Source organism: Vipera berus (genome assembly GCF_964194415.1).
Source record: "Vipera berus genome assembly, chromosome: 3".
Lineage (NCBI taxonomy): Eukaryota > Metazoa > Chordata > Lepidosauria > Squamata > Viperidae > Vipera > Vipera berus.
This window is the reverse complement of record NC_138204.1, coordinates 213887127-213906696: the sequence shown is the minus strand read 5'-3', so window position 1 is coordinate 213906696 and position 19570 is coordinate 213887127. Positions and strand designations below refer to the sequence as shown.

Below are 19570 nucleotides of genomic sequence, written 5' to 3'. Positions count from 1 at the left end.
CCTTCCCCTTTTATCCTTCTTTTCTTCATGTTTATCCTTCCTTCCTTTTTTCTTTCTTTCTCCTTCTTCCTTCTTTCTCACTTTTTCTTTCTCCTTCCTTCCTTCCCTCTTTTCTTTCTTTCTCTTCCTTCCTTCCTCCTTTCTTGTTTTGTTCCTTCTTTCTCACTTTTTCTGCTTCCTTCCTTCTTTTTCTTTCTTTCTTTCTTTTTGCTTTCCTGTTTCTTTCTTTCTTTCTTTTCTTTCTTTCCTTTCTTTCTTTCTTTCTTTCTTTCTTTCTTTCTTTCTTTCTTTCTTTCCTTTTTTTCTTTCTTTCTTTCTTTCTCTCTCTCTCTATCTTTTTCTTTCTTTCTTTCTTTCTTTCCTTTCTTTCTTTCTTTCTTTCTTTCTTTCTTTCTTTCTTTCTTTTTTCTTTCTCTCTCTCTCTATCTTTTTCTTTCTTTCTTTCTTTCTTTCTTTCTTTCTTTCTTTCTTTCTTTCTTTCTTTTCTTTCTCTCTTTCTTTCCTTTCTTTCTTTCTTTCTTTCTTTCTTTCTCTCTCTCTCTATCTTTTTCTTTCTTTCTTTCTTTCCTTTTTTTCTTTCTTTCTTTTTTTCTTTCTTTCTCTCTCTCTCTCTCTCTATCTTTTTCTTTCTTTCTTTCTTTCTTTCTTTCTTTCTTTCTTTCTTTCTTTCTTTCTTTCTTTCTTTCTTTCTTTTCTTTCTCTCTTTCTTTCTTTCCTTCCTTCCTTTCTTTCTTTCTTTCTTTCTTTCTTTCTTTCTTTCTTTCTTTCTTTCTTTCTTTCTTTCTTTCTTTCTTTCTTTCTTTCTTTCTTTCTTTCTTTCTTGACTTGTTTGAATTCTGGTGGAGAAAGGAAGGAAGTAAGTTACAGAAATGTAGGAAAATGAAACGCTTCATTCAAGAGAAGAGGAACGTCCGAATGGGTTCTGGGGAGTGTGCAGAAGGCCAAAGTGCTGGCCCAGATTATCCTCCATCTTGGTTTTGGGGGGGTCGATTTTGTGGATGCCGCTGTAGAAAGAGCCAAATCACAAGATATAAAACCTTTATCCTTCCCTTACAAGACGCTTAAGGTGGCCCAGTGCTTTGGTTAGCATTATTTTATTTCCTAGAGTGCCACCCCACGAAATTTGCACACGCCCAATGTAAACCTTGTTCAAAGCTCTATTAAAATGATTGTGTGTGTGTGCATCTGGCTAATCCCTGCAGTTTTCTTGGCAAGGTTTTCTAAAGAGGATTTCTAAGCTGGAGAGGAAGGGCCTGGCCCAAGTCACCCATCTAGTTTCCGTGCCTGAGACAGGATTAGAACGTGGGGCCTGCCCACTTCGAATTCCGTTCCGTTTACTCCTACACCAAACTGACTCTCATCGCAACAAAAAACATTTCCTCCCATTTCCCCAGGACACCAGGCAGCTCTGAGGGGTTGCCTTCCCTCTATAACTGGTTTATAAATACGAATTAAAAAAAGGCTTTTAATAATTTCCTTGCAAGTGCTGGTTTCAATAAACACAAGATCAGCTGACCTGTTTATGAAGTGCATAAACCATGGCCTGCTGCTTCTTCCCATCGTGCACGGGAGCGTATTTCACCCCGGGAAAGGTGCCCTATAATGAAGCATTCAGAAACCCATCCGTCTCCGCCTGGTTGCTCTTCCTACGGTGGGGGAAAAAAAAACCTCATTCCTGTCACATACTTTCATGCAGCCAGGGTGTGTAGCTTCATAGCTGCCCCAAGGCTCACTGCATTTCGTTTATTGTGGCTTTTTGCTACCATGTCCGTCTCCAACCCGGCACCTCCTTTTTCTTCTCTTCCTCTCCTCCTTCTCCTCCTCCTCCTCCCTCCTCCTCATTCTTTTTGTTAAATCATTTTTGAACTTGCTTACCTGCCAAACCTAGGCTAAACCTTCAAGGTCCCATCCAACTCTGTTGTTCTGTTCTGTTCTGTTCTGCTCTGCTCTGTTCTATTTCTATTCTATTTCTGTTCTATTCTATTCTGTTCTGTTCTGTTCTGTTCTATTCTATTATTTCAATTCTGTTCTATTCTATTCTATTCTATTCTATTCTATTCTATTCTATTCTATTCTATTCTATTCTATTCTATTCTATTCTATTCTATTCTATTCCATTCTATTCTATTCTATTCTATTCTATTCTATTCTATTCTATTCTATTCTATTCTATTCTATTCTATTCTATTCTATTCTATTCTATTCTATTCTATTCTATTCTTCCATTCCATTCCACTCCATATATTCTATTCTGTTCTGTTCTATTCTATGCTATGCTCCAACACTGGAGGTTTTTAAGAAGAGACTGGACAGCCATTTGCCTGAAATGGTATAGGGTTTCCTGCCTGAGCAGGGGGTTGGACTAGATGACCTCCAAGGTCCCTTCCAACTTTATATTATTATTATTATTATTATTATTATTATTATTATTATTATTATTATTATTATTATTATTATTATTATTATTATTATTATTCTATTCTATTATTTCAATTCTGTTCTATTCTATTATTTTTATTCTATTCTATTCTATTCTATTCTATTCTGTTATTTCAATTCTATTCTATTCTGTTCAATTCCATATTTTCTATTCTATTCTATTCTTTCTATTTTATTTTATTTTATTCTATTATTTCAATTCTGTTCTATTATTTCTATTCTATTCTATTCTGTTCTATTCCATATTTTCTATTCTAATCTATTATTTCTGTTCTGTTCTATTCTATTATTTCAATTCTGTTCTATTCTATTCTATTATTTCTATTCTATTCTGTTCTATTCCATATTTTCTATTCTATTCTATTCTATTCTATTCTATTCTATTCTATTCTATTCTATTCTATTCTATTCTATTCTATTCTATTCTATTCTATTCTATTCTATTCTATTCTATTCTATTCTATTCTATTCTATTGTATTTCTATTCCATTCCATATTTTCTATTCCATTCTATTCATTCCATTCCACTCAACTCAACTCAACTCAACTCAACTCAACTCTACTCTACTCTAGTATTCCCTTAGGAATGGAATCTGCCTGTGTGACTCTCTCAAACACAGACTAGAAAGCTGAAAAATATCTGTCTACCAACTTACATTAGACCAGTTTTTAGGACAGGGTTTCTCAACAAATCCATACACTGTATGCCATTTTAAACTCCTCCTCCTCCTCCTCCTCCTCCTCCAACCCCACTCCTTACTAGTACTGATGATGTTGCCTAGTTGGAAATGAGACATCTGCAAGAAAGCAACCAAGCTCAGAGAGCACCAAGGATCCCGTTTCCTGCTTTCAGAGTTGAAGCAAAAGGAACATGAATCACTAGTCTGAGAAAGAACTGCTATGCCCTATTTTGATGTAGCTTCTCATTACTTCACTGTCTAGCAACCTTATTCCCTAATCCATAATATCCCCTCTCCTCAATTCAGTATATTGAATCTTGTGGATAATTGGAAGATTAGATCCTGTCTTTCGTCTGAGCGATGTGGTTGCTATCATATTTTTGGCCAAGCAGTAATTGAATGATAATTTATTATTCATGACAGTTTTAAGTGGCAATAATTACTCTGGTTTCCCAGAAGTCCCATAGAACAAAAATGAATTTCTTTGAAATTTATTTTTCCCCCCACGGTTATGTTACCTCCGTGGCCTGCCACTGATCAAAGGACTGGTGCAGAATTATTAAAATATGGAAGGTCTCTTTTCCGTTGCATCTCTGGATCATTTTAAGTTCTCCACTTGCTCAAAAAGAAAAAAGGAATGTAATTTGGGTTAAAAATATGCTATGCAATTCTCTGTAGTGTGGGCTCCTTGGTGCTCTCTGAGTGTTAAGGAATTTGTTGTGCAGAGATCTCCTTGTGCTACCAAAGAGTTGCACAGACAAGGAAGGGTACTGAGAACAGCAAGAGTCACACAGTGAACGCAAGAGTACACTGAGTTGTAAAAGCAAAGAGTAGTTTACTTTAAGGTGGTGTAAAAACAAAAATGCACAGTCAAAAATAAACAGTCCAGGTCATACACAATAGCAACAGTCCAAGAAGTAATCCAAAATACAAAGTCCTCTTACCGGTCCAGAGGTCAATACACAGTTCAGGTAACAGAGCAAAAACAGTAACAGTAGAAAGCAGTGAATTCAGAGAGAGAGAGAAGCTACATTACTAGCTCCCTCTTATGGCCATGAGAACACTTACACACCCATTGGCCAATTAACATCTTAAAGACATAACATCATGATTAATATGATGTTGAACAAGCTGGCCTGGTCTGATGGGATGGGGTTGGGTTTTATAAATCGGTTTTAACTTTTAATTATGTACTAATTTATTACAGGCATTGTTGTTTAATTACTTTTTAATCTTTGTATCCTGTTTTTTTATTATGTATTGCCCTGCTCACCGCCCTGAGTCCTTCGGGAGAAGGGCGGTATACAAATTAAATTATTAAATTAAATTAAATTAAATATATTTTCAACCCAACATTGTAGGCTAACACCATATGCCTAACACAAACAAAAATGCCCGTTTAACAGATCTCTCGCTTAACAACCCAAACTTTGGCCTCGATTGCGGTGCTAAGTCCAGCACTACCTGTGTATTTCCTTTTTTAAACGCTGTGTGAAAATGTGCCTTTTCCTTGTGAGTTCAAGCTTTGACTTCTGGATGCTTCATGGACGTATCCACGTGACATTAACAGTGCTAAAACGGAATGAGGCTGGTGGGGAGGAGGAGGAGGAAGAGGAGAACTGTGGAGTCCTTGGTGCTCTCTGAGCTTGGTGGTTTTCTTGCAGATATTTGATTACCAAACTAGGTAACATCATCAGCGCTAGAAGAGAGTGGGGTTTGCAAGGAAGAGGAGGAGGAGGAAGAGGAGAAGAACTATGGGGTCCTTGGTACTCTCTAAGCATGGTGGTTTTCTTGCAGACATTTCATGACGCAACTAGGTAACATCATCAGTGCTAGAAGGGAGTGGGTTTTGTGGGGGAGGGGAAGAGGAGGAGGAAGAGGAGGAGGAGGAGGAGAAAGGAAGAGGAGGAGGAGGAGAAAAAAGGAGGAAGAGGAAGAGGAGGAAGAAAAGGAGGAGAACAGAAGAAGGAAGAAGAAGAAGAAGAGGAAGGGGGAGGAAGAGAAGGAAGAAGAGGAGGAGAAAGAAGAGGAAGGAGGAAAAGAGGAGAACAGAAGGAGGAAGAAGAGGAGGAAGAGAAGGAAGAAGAGGAGGAATAAAGAAGAAGAGGAGGAGGACTAGGACTGTAAGATACTTGATGCTCTCTGAGCTGGGTTATTTTCTTGCAGATGTTTCATGACCCAGCTAGGTAACATCATCAGGGCTAGAAGGGAGTGGAAAGGAGAAGGAAGGAAGGAAGGAAGGAAGGAAGGAAGGAAGGAAGGAAGGAAGGAAGGAAGGAAGGAAGGAAGGAAGGAAAGACAAGAAGGACTGTGGGGTCCTTGGTGCTCTCTGAGCTTGGTGGTTTTCTTGCAGATGTTTGATTACCAAACTAGGTAACATCATCAGGGCTAGAAGAGAGTGGGGTTTGCAAGGAAGAGGAGGAGGAGAAGGAAGAGGAGAAGAACTATGGGGTCCTTGGTACTCTCTAAGCATGGTGGTTTTCTTGCAGACCTTTCATGACGCAACTAGGTAACATCATCAGTGCTAGAAGGGAGTGGGATTTGTGAAGAGGAGGAGGAGGACTGTGGGGTCCTTGGTGCTCTCTGAGCTTGGTGGTTTTCTTGCAGATGTTTCATTACCAAACTAGGCATCATCATCAGCGCTAGAAGGAAGTGGGGTTTGCTCTCTGTTTATATACAAGTGAATTGTGCTGCCTCCCATCAACAGACATAGAGAGATAAACAACATCTACATACCATTCAAAAAAGACAAAAAGCTAAAAAGAAAACCAAAACTAAAACACCTCCTTGCCACCAGTTGATACCCAGATAAGCAGAGATTAACTCCCTAACAGCCAAACAGTAAACAATACCCCAATCAAGGAACTACAAGTACTAGTTCCCTTCTAGTACTGATGAGGTTACATAGTTGGGACAAGAAACGTCTAAAAACAAGCAAGCTCAGAGAGCACCAAGGACCTCGCAGACCTCTTCCTCCTCCCCCTCCTCCCCTCCTCCTCCTCCTCCTCCTCCCACTCCACAAACCCCACTCCCTTCTAGCACTTGATGATGTTACCTCGTTGGGTAATAAAATGTCTTCAGGCAAACCACCAAGCTCAGAAACCAACGAGGGCCCCACAGTTCAGCCCTGAGCTACAAATATTTTATCAGTAATCCTATATAGATATATTTGGAGAAAGCAGCTCCTACCGACTGCTTAGTAAGCGTGAATAACATTACAACGTAAGGTCAAAATCCTACATTCATTTTTGGGGGGTATATGATTTGTGTAGCTAAGGGGGGGTGGGGCGTCTAAATGCACGGATGTGGGTCTGTGTTGATTGTTGGAATCGCTCCGACAGAGTGATTGATCAGTTGGCTCCTTTCTCAGTTAAGAGCTGAGCATGTTTCAGATTCACGGTTTGTTATTGTATTGTGAATGGTGTAATTCTAATATGAAATGGTGCTGGCCGTGGTACTGAAATTTTCAGCGGCTAAGAGTGCTTAAGTGAGCTTAAATGGACTCCAGAAGATGGTAGAGGACAGGAAGGCCTGGAGGAACATTGTCCATAGGGTCGCGATGGGTCGGACACGATTTTGCAACTAACAACAAAGAGTGCTGAGGAATTGTAAGGGCTTCAGACCTGGTGTGATAGACAAGCCAAGTTGTTGCTTTTGTCACTATTCAAAATTGTATGTATAGATCACAAGTCCCTAAGGACATTAGATGGCTTCTAAATCAGATACATAAGAAAACAGTAACCAAAATGTCCCAAACTAAGGAAAATAGGGGAGGGAAAGGAGACAGAGAAAGGGAAAGTAGAAATAAGGGAAGGGGAGAGAATAGGGAAGAGGAAAGAGAAGGAAAGGAAAGGAAAGGAAAAAGGAAAGGAAAGGAAAGGAAAGGAAAGGAAAGGAAAGGAAAGGAAAGGAAAGGAAAGGAAAGGAAAGGAAAGGAAAGGAAAGGAAAGATAATTTGGAGCCAAGGCCTAAAAGCCCTTTATTGTTTAGGGCTACTTGGTTTAACTTATTTTAATTTTTGTATATTATGTGTTGTATATAGTGTTTTAATTGCCATGTACACCGCCCCGAGTCCTTCGGGAGAGGGGCGGTATATAAATCCAAATAATTAATTAATTAATAAATAAATAAATAAATAAATAAATAAATAAATAAATAAATAAATAAATAGCTGCTTTGAAAGAAACTAGAGAGCCGAAAGCAGAGATGTCTGTTAGAAGGCTATGAAACTATAGAAGCCCTGGTGGCGCAGTGGTTAGAATGCAGGATTGCCGGCTAACTCTGCCCACTGCCGGGAGTTCGATCCTGACTGGCTCAAGGTTGACTCTGCCTTCCATCCTTCTGAGGTCAGTAAAATGGGGACCTGGATTGTTTGGGGCACAATAGGCCCACTCTGTCAACTGCTTAGAGGGGGCTGTAAACCACTGTGAAGCGGTATATAAGTCCAAGTGCTGTTCCTTCCTTCCTTCCTTCCTTCCTTCCTTCCTTCCTTCCTTCCTTCCTTCCTTCCTTCCTTCCTTCCTTCTTTCCCTCCCTCCCTCCCTCCCTCCTTCCTTCCTTCCTCCTTTCTTTCTTTCTTTCTTTCTTTCTTTCTTTCTTTCTTTCTTTCTTTCTTATCTATCTCCCTCCCTCCCTCCCTCCCTCCCTCCCTCCTTCCTTCCTTCCTTCCCTCCTTCCTTCCTTCCTTCCTCTCGTTTGCAATATATAATGACAACTGAGAATTCTCAGTGGCCCAGTGAGTCTTATTCAGGGAAAGGATAAAATCCACCCTATCAGGCTACTTCGTTTTCCTCCTGCCTATTGTGAGTTGTACAACAGCTTGGAGATTACTTCTGATTACGAGTATAACCCATAACCACCCCATCTCCCTGCTTGCATGGACCCCATGATGACTGTAAACCTTGACCTTTCCCCCAAATAATTTCTGAATATTCCGCATTTCTTAATTATTTCCCCCCCCCCATGTTTGGCTAACTCTTTTAGCACCAATTCCAGTTCCTACAGCGGTTGACCAGCCAGGAAAAAAAAAAGAATCATTCTGCAATAAAGCAGAAAAGCAGTCCTTTAGAGCGGGTGTCATGTCTACACGCAATGACACAACAGCGAAACCGGTGAGAAAAGCGGGAGAATAAATAATGGCCAACAGTTTCTGCAAACAGGAAACGATGGAAACGACATTTTCATCACCCAGAAGGTGACATGAAAAGCATCTTCACAAGAATCCCATCCCTTGTTCTCTTTCAGCCAGAGATTCACAACATACAGAAATAATGGGCAACTTTTCCGCATTGACTTTCTGAACCAAAAGATTCACTGGGTCTTTCACACCCTCAAAAGTGCCTATCCGGGTCACGTTTCTTGCTAACCATCCTGGGTTTCTGATCCAGAAGAATGGAAGCACCAAGTTCCTGAGGAAGGGAGAAGAGTTGAAAGGCAATGTTATAATTTTAGAACAAAGTTTTTCGAAGAGTAAACAATATAGTCCAAGGAAGCAACGGCCAGCTCAGACAAACAATCAAACAATAAACCACAGCCTAATCAAAGGACCACCAAGAACACACCCACCAACACTGGGAGCCGTTTCTATGTAAAGGGAGATCAAATCCTACTCCCTTCTGGCACTGATGATGTTACCTAGTTGGGTCATGAAATGTTTGCAAGAAAACAACCCAGCTCAGAGAGCACTAAAGACCCCACAGTCCTCCTCCTCCTCCTCCTCCTCCTCCTCCTCTGCCCCCTTCCACTCCTCCTCCTCCTCCTCCTCCCACTCCATTCTAGAACTGATGATGTTACTTAGTTGGGTCATGAAATGTTTGCAAGAAAACAACCAAGCTCAGAAGGCACCATGGACCACACAGTCCTCCTCCTCCTCCTCCTCCTCCTCCTCCTCCTCCTCCTCCTCCTCCTCCTCCTCCTCCTCCTCCTCCATTCTAGCATTGATCATGTTGTTGAGTTGGGTAATGGAGCATGTGCAAGAAAGCCCCCCAAATGAAAAAGCGTGAAGGACCCCCCCAGTTTGACCCTGAGCTACTGACATTCTCTTCGGTTGATATGACAATGACGCCACCATCATTTGGAGTTTTTCACTAAGAATGCGTTATGCAAACACACAAGAATTCCGGGAATGTTTGTGCGCACCGTTAAATTCAGCACATGAAAAAATAAGTGCCAGAAAAAATTGCATTTACTTTTGTTAAGCAGAAGGGGAAAATGGACCATCAGATCTCACCTTGCCACCAAAAAGATTGAATTTTTTTAAAAAAACACGATTTTTTCCATTCAAGAGGACGGTTCTCAATGGCTGTGCCTTGACTCTAGAAGCTGAATTTTGCAGAAAGTCCTGAGCTAAGTTAGTTTTGGCATTTGTTAGTGTTTTTTTTTGTTGTTGTTGTTGCTAGCTTAGTGTGTTTCACAAATCCAACGCACTTTGCTGTTTTATGATTAAGTCTACAGTATTGGATCAATCCAGAAAAATGGGTTAATTCAGTAACCCAATCAATTATGATTTGCAAATGCCCCCAAACCCAATATTGTTGCACATGAGGAAGCTTAATATCCTGCCTGTGTAATTAATTCCATTATAGCGAGTTAAAATTCAGAGCGTCCTACAGAAGGGGTACTTGTAGGCAAAATTGTGTTTATTAGGAAAAGACTCGTATGCCAATTCCTGCATTAAACACACACACACACACACACACACACACACACACACACATATTATAAAGTACTAAATAAATACGAAAGAGATTCACAATATTTTGTAATTGGAGGGAAATGCAGGGACTTCTAAATGAGACTTGAGAAGGCCAGACCAATGATGAGTGCTTGGTTGGTAGCTAGAAAATACACATTGTGTCCCCCCCACCCAGTGGTCATTGTTCTGTGGGGTCCTTGGTGCTCTCTGAGCTGGGTTGTTTTCTTGCAGACGTTTCATGACCCAACTAGGGAACATCATCAGTGCTAGAAGGGAGTAGGGTTTGCTCTATTTTTATATACAAGTGGCTTGCCCTTTCAGTGTTTCTGGGAGTGTTCTTAATGCTTCCTTGATTAGGCTGTTTGATTGTTTGTCTGAGTTGGTAGTTCCTTGATTGAGGTATTGTTTACTTCTTCATTTTGGTCTAGTATTAATCTTGGTGTTAATCACTCCTTATTGATTGCTAATGAAACATCTGGAAGAAAACAACCAAGCTCAGAAAGCACCAAGGACCACACAATCTCCTCCTCCTCCTCCTCCTCCTCCTCCTCCTCCTCCTCCTCCCCCTCTTCTTCTTCTTCTTCTTCTTCTTCTTCTTCTTCTTCTTCTTCTTCTTCTTCTTCTTCTTCTTCTTCTTCTTCTTCTTCTTCCTCTTCCTCTTCCTCTTCCTCCTCCTCCTCTTCCTCTTCTTCTTCTTCTTCTCCTCCTCCTCCTCCTCCTCTTCTCTTCCTCCTCCTCCTCCTCCTCCTCTTCTTCTTCTTCTTCTTCTTCTTCTTCTTCTTCTTCTTCTTCTTCTTCTTCTTCTTCTTCTTCCTCGTCCTCCTCCACTTCTTCCTCCTCCTCCTCCTCCTCCTTCTCCTCCTTTTTCCTCTTCCTCTTCCTCCTCACCAGCCTCATTCTGTTCTATCACTGATGATGTCACCAGTTGGGTATTGAAAAATCTGCAAGAAACCAACCAAGCTCAGAGAGCACCCAAGACCCCGCGGTTTCGCCCTCAGCTGCAGATCTTCTCCAATAGTGGGTCATTATGAAGGGGGCTTCAATACGTTATGAAAGCACATCCATGTTTCGCCCGAGCCCTGCAGTTGATCTGTCTCCTCTCGGTCCTTGCATGATTTCCGTTCTTCTCAACCCGCATGCTCTGAGCAAAGCTGCAGATTACCCATAAAATTTTAGCGTTCCGTTGCATTTTGGCCATAAAAGAGGGCCAACTATATTTGTGGCCGTGTTGTACGCTGAGTTCTCACCTTCTTCCTCCTTCCTTGCCCTATTTCTGCTTCTCTCACGCCTGCTCCCTTCTCTGCTCCTCCGATGTACTCAGTCATTCCCGACCATGCTCTCTCTGGCTTTATTGCCAATTAATGAGATTCTTACCGCATTACATAATTAATTGCTGTGTTATTCGGAGTCGCATAATGAACTCTGGCCCTGAAGAATGTAGATCTACTTGGCAGCCCTTATGAATTCATCACGGGAGGCCAGCTTGGCCGTTTCCCCATCAAGCAGCCTTTAGAGAATTCTCTGAATGAAGAAGTCCTACGTTTTAGACAAAGGGGCAATTTGGCGTCGTGGCTAAGGTCACTGGACTGGAAACCAGGAGACTCTGAGTTCTAGTCCTGCCAGAGGCATCAAACCAGCTAAGTGACCTTGGCTGAGTTCCTCGTCTCTAGCCTAGGAAGAAGATGGCAAGGTTTCTGCCAAGAAAAATGCTGATTTACAATAACAACAACAACAACAACAACAACAACAACAACAATAATAATAATAATAATAATAATAATAATAATAATAATAATAATAATAATAATAATAATAATAATAAAGTTAGAAGGAACCTTGGAGGTCATCTAGACCAGGGCTTTTCAACCTTTTCACCCACTGTACCACTTTTAGGATATGGCAACATCCAAGTACCGCCAGTCGCCTAGCAAGATGTCAAAAACTTGATGACCAAAATAAAAAGGGAAAAAAGTGATGAAGTACAGGTAGTCCTCGACTTACGACAGTTCGCTTAGTGACTGTTCGAAGTTACAATGGCACTGAAAAAAGTGCCCCCCAAGCCACAGCCGAGCAAGACACCTGCATGCCGGCCCGGCGGCGCTCTTCCTCCTGTTCGAGGTTTTAATTGTTGTGAGCATTTCTGTTGAGGATTGGCAGCGGGGGTGGAGTGAAGGGGTGTTTGGTTTTTAATCCCTCCCTTTGCTGGGTGGTTGCAGCAGGTTTTGGTCACTTCACTTGACCCTAGGACACTGTGACCGCCATAAATATGTTGCGAAGCATCTGAAGGTAAATCACAAGACCCTGGAGATGCTGCAGCATTCCAGTTGATTGGCGCTTCTTCTGGGCTCAGCAGAAGCACCAGGATCAGCGCCGAGCTCCTGCTGGATCCTGGTGCTGATCCTGGTGCTTCCGCTCAGCCCTGACAGCCCTGCAGCTCCAGCCATCTCTCGCTCAGGCTTGTGCGGTGCTGCCACCGGTTCAGCTCATTCCACTCCCACGCTACCACTTTTCTAGGATGGTCGCTTAACACCTGCCAGGTGCTAATGTACCACAGGTGGTACCCGTGCCACTGGTTGAAAAGCCCTGATGTAATCCAACCCCCTGCTCAGGCAGGAAACCTTATATTGTTTCAGACAAATGGCTGTCCAGTCTCTTCTTAAAAACTTCCAGTGTTGGAGCATTCACCTCTTCTGGAGGCAGGTTGTTCCACTGTTTAATTGTTCTCACTGTTAGGAAATTTCTCCTTAGTTCTAGGTTGCTTCTCTCTTTGGTTAGTTTCCACCAATTCCTTCTTGTCCTGCCTTCAGGCACTTTGGAGAATAGCTTGACTCCCTCTTCTTTGGGGTAGCCCCTGAGATATTGGAAGACTGCCACCATGTCCTGCCTAGTCTTTCTGTTTATTAAACTAGACCTACCCAATTCCAGTCACCGTCCTTTATATGTTTTAGCCTCCAGTCCCCTAATCATCTTTGTTGCTCTTTGCTGCACTCTTTCTAGAGACTCAACATCTTTTTTACATCGTGGTGACCAAAACTAGATGCAGCATTCCAAGTGTGGCTTTATCAAGGCATTGTAAAGTGGTATTAATACTTCATGTGATCTTGTTTCCAACCAAATGTACAGGTATAGTATAGGTGGTACCTTGCTCAAAAGTAGCAACTGTGAGAGGGATCTCGGAGTCCTAGTGGACAATCACTTCAATATGAGCCAGCCGTGTGCTGCAGCTGCCAAAAAAGCCAACACAGTGCTAGGCTGCATTAACAGACGGATAGAATCAAGACCTCGTGAAGTATTAATACCACTTTACAAGGCCTTGGTAAGGCCACACTTGGAATACTGCATCCAGTTTTGGTCACCACGATGTAAAAAAGATGTTGAGACTCTAGAAAGAGTACAGAGAAGAGCAACAAAGATGATCAGGGGACTGGAGGCTAAAAGATAGAAGGAACGGTTGTTGGAATTGGGTGTGTCTAGTTTAATGAAGAGAAGGGCGAGGGGTGACATGATAGCAGTGTTCCTATTATTGTTGTTCTTCTTCTTTTTGTTGTTATTAACTAACATTCCAGGTTCCAGTGTGGCTTGGTGCAGAGGTAGGTCATCTACAGGTGGCTTCTGAAAGTCTTGGGTCTGCTCCTTAAAGACCTCCAAAAGTTCTTGCCCAATGGTAACATTTAATGTGACAGAAGGGGAAAATAATTAAATGCATGACTGCGGAGTAATCATGTTAAGTATATTTAGTTTTAATTAAATTTACATTTAAATGAAGTCAGATCTAATTTAGTTTCAGCTCGGTCTTCACCTGCGACTTTTTGAAGAGCCGTCTCTGGCTAAGCAACGGATGGCTGGTGTTCATTCCTCCAATGAAATCTGAATTAAAAATTATTTTGCTCTTTCCTCTGAATAAGATGTTTAACTCTGTCCATGGTCCTTGTCTTCTAAACCCAACCGACACGGTCCTTGGGCGGCTACCAGCTCTATATGCAAAAATAAAAGAGAAAGTACAGGTTGGTTGGTTGATTGACTATGGGCCATTAAGTCATTTTTGACTCCGAAAGAGTAAAGTAGAACAGAACAGAACAGGTTAGAGTAGAACAGAACACAACACAACAGAGTAGAGTGGAGTGGAGTAGGGTAGAGTAGAGTAAGTAGAGCAGAGTAGAGTAGGGTAGAGTAGAACATAATAGAAAATAGAATGGAATGGAATGGAATGGAGTAGGTAGGGTAGGGTATAGAGTAGAACAGAACAGAACTGATTAGAGTAGAACAGAACAGAACACAACAGAGTAGAGTGGAGTGGAGTGGAGTAGGGTAGAGTAAGTAGAGTAGAGTAGAACATAATAGAAAATAGAATGGAATGGACTGGAATGGAGTAGGTAGGGTAGGGTAGGGTATAGAATAGAACAGAACACAATAGAATAATAATAAGATGGATTGGAGGGGAGAGAAGAGGAGAAGAGAAGACAGGACAGGACAAGATACTTTATTGGCCAAATGTGATTGAACAGACAAGCAATTTGTCTCCGGTGCAGAAGCTCTCAGTGTACATACAAAAAACCACAAATAGATTTTCTCCAGTATGATCTATCGCTAACTTATTCTTTCAGGTCTCCTAACAATACTTCCTCCCCCCCCCACCACCCCCTTGCCACATCTCTGCACATTTTTGCATTAAAGCAGGGGTCTCCAAACGCGGCAGCTTTAAGACTTGTGGACTTCAACTCCCAGAATTCCTCAGCCAATCACGCCGGCTAGAGAATTCCGGGAGTTGAAGTCCACTAGTCTTACATTGATCCAATTCGGAGAGCCCTGCATTTAGGGACCGGGTGTGTGTAAAGGCTGTCCTTAAGACGTGGTCCGGAATGATTTTGAGATGAGTTGAGATCAAAGCAAATTGAGGCAAAACATCTCGGGGATCATGCCCCGCCCCTCGGCGTGTTGCATCGAACCGAACGGTGTCACGCTCAGAGAAAAGTATGAAAAATGAAATGTGTGAATAACTCGGATGTGGGCGGAGAAAGCCTCAATCCCAACCTCCTATTTGCAATGTTGGGATCGTTCTTGTATCCTGGGCTACTTACCCGTACAGGCAAATCCTGGATTTAGGACCGTACGTCAGCCCAGAATTTATGTCGCTAAGCGAGACAGTTGCCAAGCATGCTTTGTCCCTCTTTGCGACCTTCCACTGCCACTGTTGTGTGAAAAACGGTCGTAAGTCCCTTTTTTTCAATGTTGTCGTGACTTCAAACCGTCACTTAAACGAACTGTCGTAAGTCGGGGACAATCTGTCCTTCTTCTCAGGTGCCTTTTCGGATCCCTTTCTTCCAGTGCAAACATGGGAGGGGGGGTCATACTAAAGGTAAAAGGTAAAGGTTCCCCCGCACATGCGTGCTAGTTGTTTCTGACTCTAGGGGCTGGTGCTCATCTCCGTTTCATAGCCGAAGAGCCAGCGCTTGTCCGAGGACATCTCCGTGGTCATGTGGCTGGCATGACTACACGCCAAAGGCGCACGGAACGCTGTTACCTTCCCACCGTAGTGGTCCCTATTTTTCTACTTGCATTTTTACGTGCTTTCGAACTGCTAGGTTAGCAGAAGCTGGGACGGGTAACAGGCGCTCACTCTGTTACGCGGCACTCGGGATTCGACCCGCCAAACTGCCGACCTTCTGATCGACAAGCTCAGCGTCCTAACCCACTGAGCCACTGCGTCCCTTTTACTAGAATCAAACAAAAGAAAAAAAAGAAAAGAATTGGAATATGAGAAACCATATTTCCCCAGCTTCTAGCTGTATCTTTCTATTAAAAATGTTCATCTATATGGATTTTTCTACTCGTGGTTTTCTTCCTTGTTGTTTTTTTTTTCCAGAGTGATATGTTGGACGTCAACCAGATCATTAAAGACTTGGCATCTATGGTGTACGAACAGGGAGACACAATAGGTAGGTATCATCATAGCTCTTTTGCATTAAACTGTTTCTATCAAAGTAAGATGAGATAAAGATAAGATCAATGACCTAGATGAGAGAATTGAAGCGGAACTCATTAAATTTGCAGATGATACCCAACTGGCAGGAGTAGCCAACAGCCCCAGAAGACCAACTCAGGATCCAAAAAGATCTGGACAAACTCAAATTTGGCCCTATCCAACAAAATGAGTTTCAATGTGTCTCCCGATACTCCCATGTAACACCTCTTCTCCGCGAGCTGCATTGGCTTCCGGTTGCCCTCTGGGTGAGATTCAAGGTGCTGGTGATGACCTATAAAGCCCTAAATGGCATGGGTCCGAATTATCTTTGGGAGCACCTGCTGCCAGCATCCACTTCCCATCGTCCTGTGCGCTCCCACAGGGAGGGCCTCCTCAGGGTACCGCCGGTCAAGGATTGCCGACGGGCGATCCCCAGGGGGAGGGCGTTCTCTGTGGGTGCGCCTGCCCTATGGAATCAACTGCCAACGGACCTCCGGACTGCCCCCGACCTTCGTTCATTTCTCCGGGACTTAAAAACCTGGCTCTTTGAGCTATCTGGTCTGGACTGAGGGGTTTAATGTTTTTAAATTGTGATTTTAATTTTTTGCGGCTAGACTTAATTTAATTTTATTTTTATTTTATATTGGATTGTTTTTAAATTTTGCCTTGTAAACCGCCCTGAGTCCTTTGGGAGTAGGGTGGTATATAAACCGAATAAATAAATAATAAATAAATAAATAAAAGTAAAGACTTACATCTAGGCAGGAAAAACCAAAAGGCACAAATACAGACTGGGCGAGACCTGGCTCAAAACAGTAACCGTGAGAGGGACCTTGCAGTCCTAGTGGATGAACACTTGACCATGAGCCAGCCGTGTGCAGCAGCAATTCAAAAAGCTAATACAATCCTGGGTTTGTATAAACAGAGGCATAGAATCAAGATCACCCTAGTGAGGCCACACCTGGAATACTGCAGCCAATTTTGCTCACTGTACTACAAAAAAGATGTTGAGACTTTGGGAAAAATTCAGAGAAGAGCTACTAAGATGATCCAAGGCCTGGAGACTAAAACACTAAGGGCTGCAGGACTTGGATTTGGCTAGTCTGGAGAAAAGAAGAAACAGGGGTGACATGACAGCAGCTTTCCAATATGTCTCAGGGGCTGCCCCAGAGAAGAGGGAGTCAAGCTATTCTCCAGAGCGCCCGAAGGCAGGACAAGAAGCAACGGATGGAAACTCATCAAGGAGAGAAGCAACCTGAAACTAAGGAGAAATTTCCTGACAGTGAGAACAATTAACCAGTGGAACAATCTGCCTCCAGAAGCTGTGAATGCTCCAACACGGGAAGTTTTTAAGAAGAGACTGGACAGCCATTTGTCTGAAATGGTCTAGGGTTTCCTGCCTGAGCAGGAGGTTGGACTAGAGGACCTCCAAGGTCCCTTCCAACTTTATTATTATTATTATTGATCATCGCACAGTCAACCAGATGTTCAGACTGGGATTTGGCATTTTTGTCTACCTATCGAGTCATCATCATCATTATTATTCCCAGAATTCCTGAACCAGCCATGCTGAGTCAGGAATTCTGGGAATTGAAGTCCCCGAGTGATAAAGGAGCCAAGGTTGCCTACCCTCGGCTATAGGTCCTCCCGCTCGAGGCGGGGGCTGGACTAGAAGACCTCCAAGGTCCCTTCCCAGCTCTATTCTGTCGTATCCTAGACCAGATGCTCTCGATCATCCCTCTGTAGAAAGTGGTCAAGACAGGGGAAGGAAGATGTCCTTTTGTCAGGCGATGCAGGAAATGCAGGCTTTGCCCGCTTCACCTCTTACTTTGTTGTTGTTAGTTGCGAAGTCGTGTCCGACCCATCGCGACCCCATGGACAACGTTCCTCCAGGCCTTCCTGTCCTCCACCATCTTCTGGAGTCCCTTTAAGCTCACGCCTACTGCTTCAGTGACTCCATCCAGCCACCTCATTCTCTGTCGTCCCCTTCTTCTCTTGCCCTCAACCTTTCCCAGCATTAGGCTCTTCTCCAGTGAGTCCTTCCTTCTCATTAGGTGGCCAAAGTATTTGAGTTTCAGCTTCAGGATCTGGCCTTCTAAAGAGCAGTCAGGGTTGATCTCCTCTAGGACCGACCGGTTGGATTGCCTTGCAGTCCAAGGGACTCACAGGAGTCTTCTCCAGCACCATAGTTTGAAGGCCCCAATTCTTTGGCACTCCAGTAGTCCATATATATATATTGTTGTTGTTAGCTGCGAAGTCGTGTCTGACCCATCACGACCCCATGGACCATGTTCCTCCAGGCCTTCCTGTCCTCTATCTGGAGTCCATTTAGGCTCACACCTACTGCTTCAGTCACTCCATCCAGCCACCTCATTCTCTGTCGTCCCCTTCTTCTTTTGCCCTCCACCTTTCCCAGCATTAGGCTCTTCTCCAGTGAGTCCTTCCTTCTCATTAGATGGCTAAAGTATTTGAGTTTTAGCTTCAGGATCTGGCCTTCTAAAGAGCAGTCAGGGTTGATCTCCTCTAGGACTGACCGGTTTGATCGCCTTGCAGTCCAAGGGACTCGCAGGAGTCTTCTCCAGCACCGTAGCTCAAAGGCCTCGATTCTTTGGCGCTCGGCCTTTCTTATGGACCTCTCATTTACGCAACGTAAATCCTGGGCTTAATTGTGACCGTAAGTTGAGCACTACCTGCATTTACTGAGTTTCCTGGAGTGTAGCTTGGGATATGTCATTAAAGAGCACTGGTTTAGCAATCCCTTCGTGTCCCATAATGACCTGCCCTTCTTTTCCTTTCTAGATACCATTGAAGCCAACATCGAAACAGCCTCCTCAAACGTCGACTCTGCCAACGAGCATTTGGCCAAAGCGAGTCAGCATCAAGTAAGTGGATTGTCTCAAAGGAAAAAAACAGACAAGTGTGTGTGTTTGTGTGTGTGTTTGTGTGTGTGTGTGTGTGTGTGTGTAGGTTCCTTCTCCGAGCTTGTGGGTTGGTTTCTGAACATTTCGTAGGCTGGGCTAGCTAACGAAGTTGAGGGATGTCCGTGTCAGTGTTCTTCTGCTTTATAAGGGTTAGAGTTAGGTCAGTAGGTCTTGTGAGGGGGAGGTCACGCCCGGTGAGGGTCTTGTGATGGGTCAGGCATGGGTCACGTCAGCTGAGGTGATGGGTCTTGTAATGGGTCTTGTGAGGGGTCAGGTGTGAGTCACATCAGCCGAGGGTCTTGTGAGGGTCATATCAAATCTTGTGATGGGTTTTGTGATGGGTCACATCAGGTGAGGGTCTTGTGAAGGGTCAGGCATGGGTCACCTAGCTGAGCTGATGGGTCTTGTGATGGGTCATATGAGGGTCACATCAGCTAAGGGACTTGTGATGGGTCTTTGAGGGATCAGGTATGGGTCACATCAGTTGATGGGTCTTGGGAGGGGTCTTGGGAGGGGTCAGGTGTGACTCACATCAGCTGAGGGTCTTGTGATGGATCTTGTGAGGGTAATGTCAAATCTTGTGATGGGTCTTGTGTTGGGTCACATCAGCTGAGGGTCTTGTGAAGGGTCAGGCATGGGTCACCTCAGCTGAGGTGATGGGTCTTGTGAGGGATCTTGTGAGGGGTCTTTGCGGGGTCAGATGTGAGTCACATCAGCCGAGGGTCTTGTGAGGGTCATGTCAAATCTTGTGATGGGTCACATGAGGGTCACATCTGCTGAGGGTCTTGTGATGGGTCTTGAGGGGTCAGGTGTGACTCACATCAGCTGAGGATCTTGTGATGGATCTTGTGAGGTCATGTCAAATCTTCTGAGG

General features: G+C 43.3%; 1 protein-coding gene across 1 annotated transcript in view; it reads left to right on the top strand.

The window, feature by feature from the left end:
• Positions 1-19570, top strand: part of TSNARE1 (t-SNARE domain containing 1) — a 311342-nt gene that overhangs the window by 188683 nt on the left and 103089 nt on the right. Inside the window, exons 9-10 of the mRNA XM_081323072.1 lie at positions 15677-15749; positions 18575-18657. Coding sequence (XP_081179198.1) covers positions 15677-15749; positions 18575-18657 — 156 coding nt within the window. The remainder of the gene's footprint in view (positions 1-15676; positions 15750-18574; positions 18658-19570) is intronic.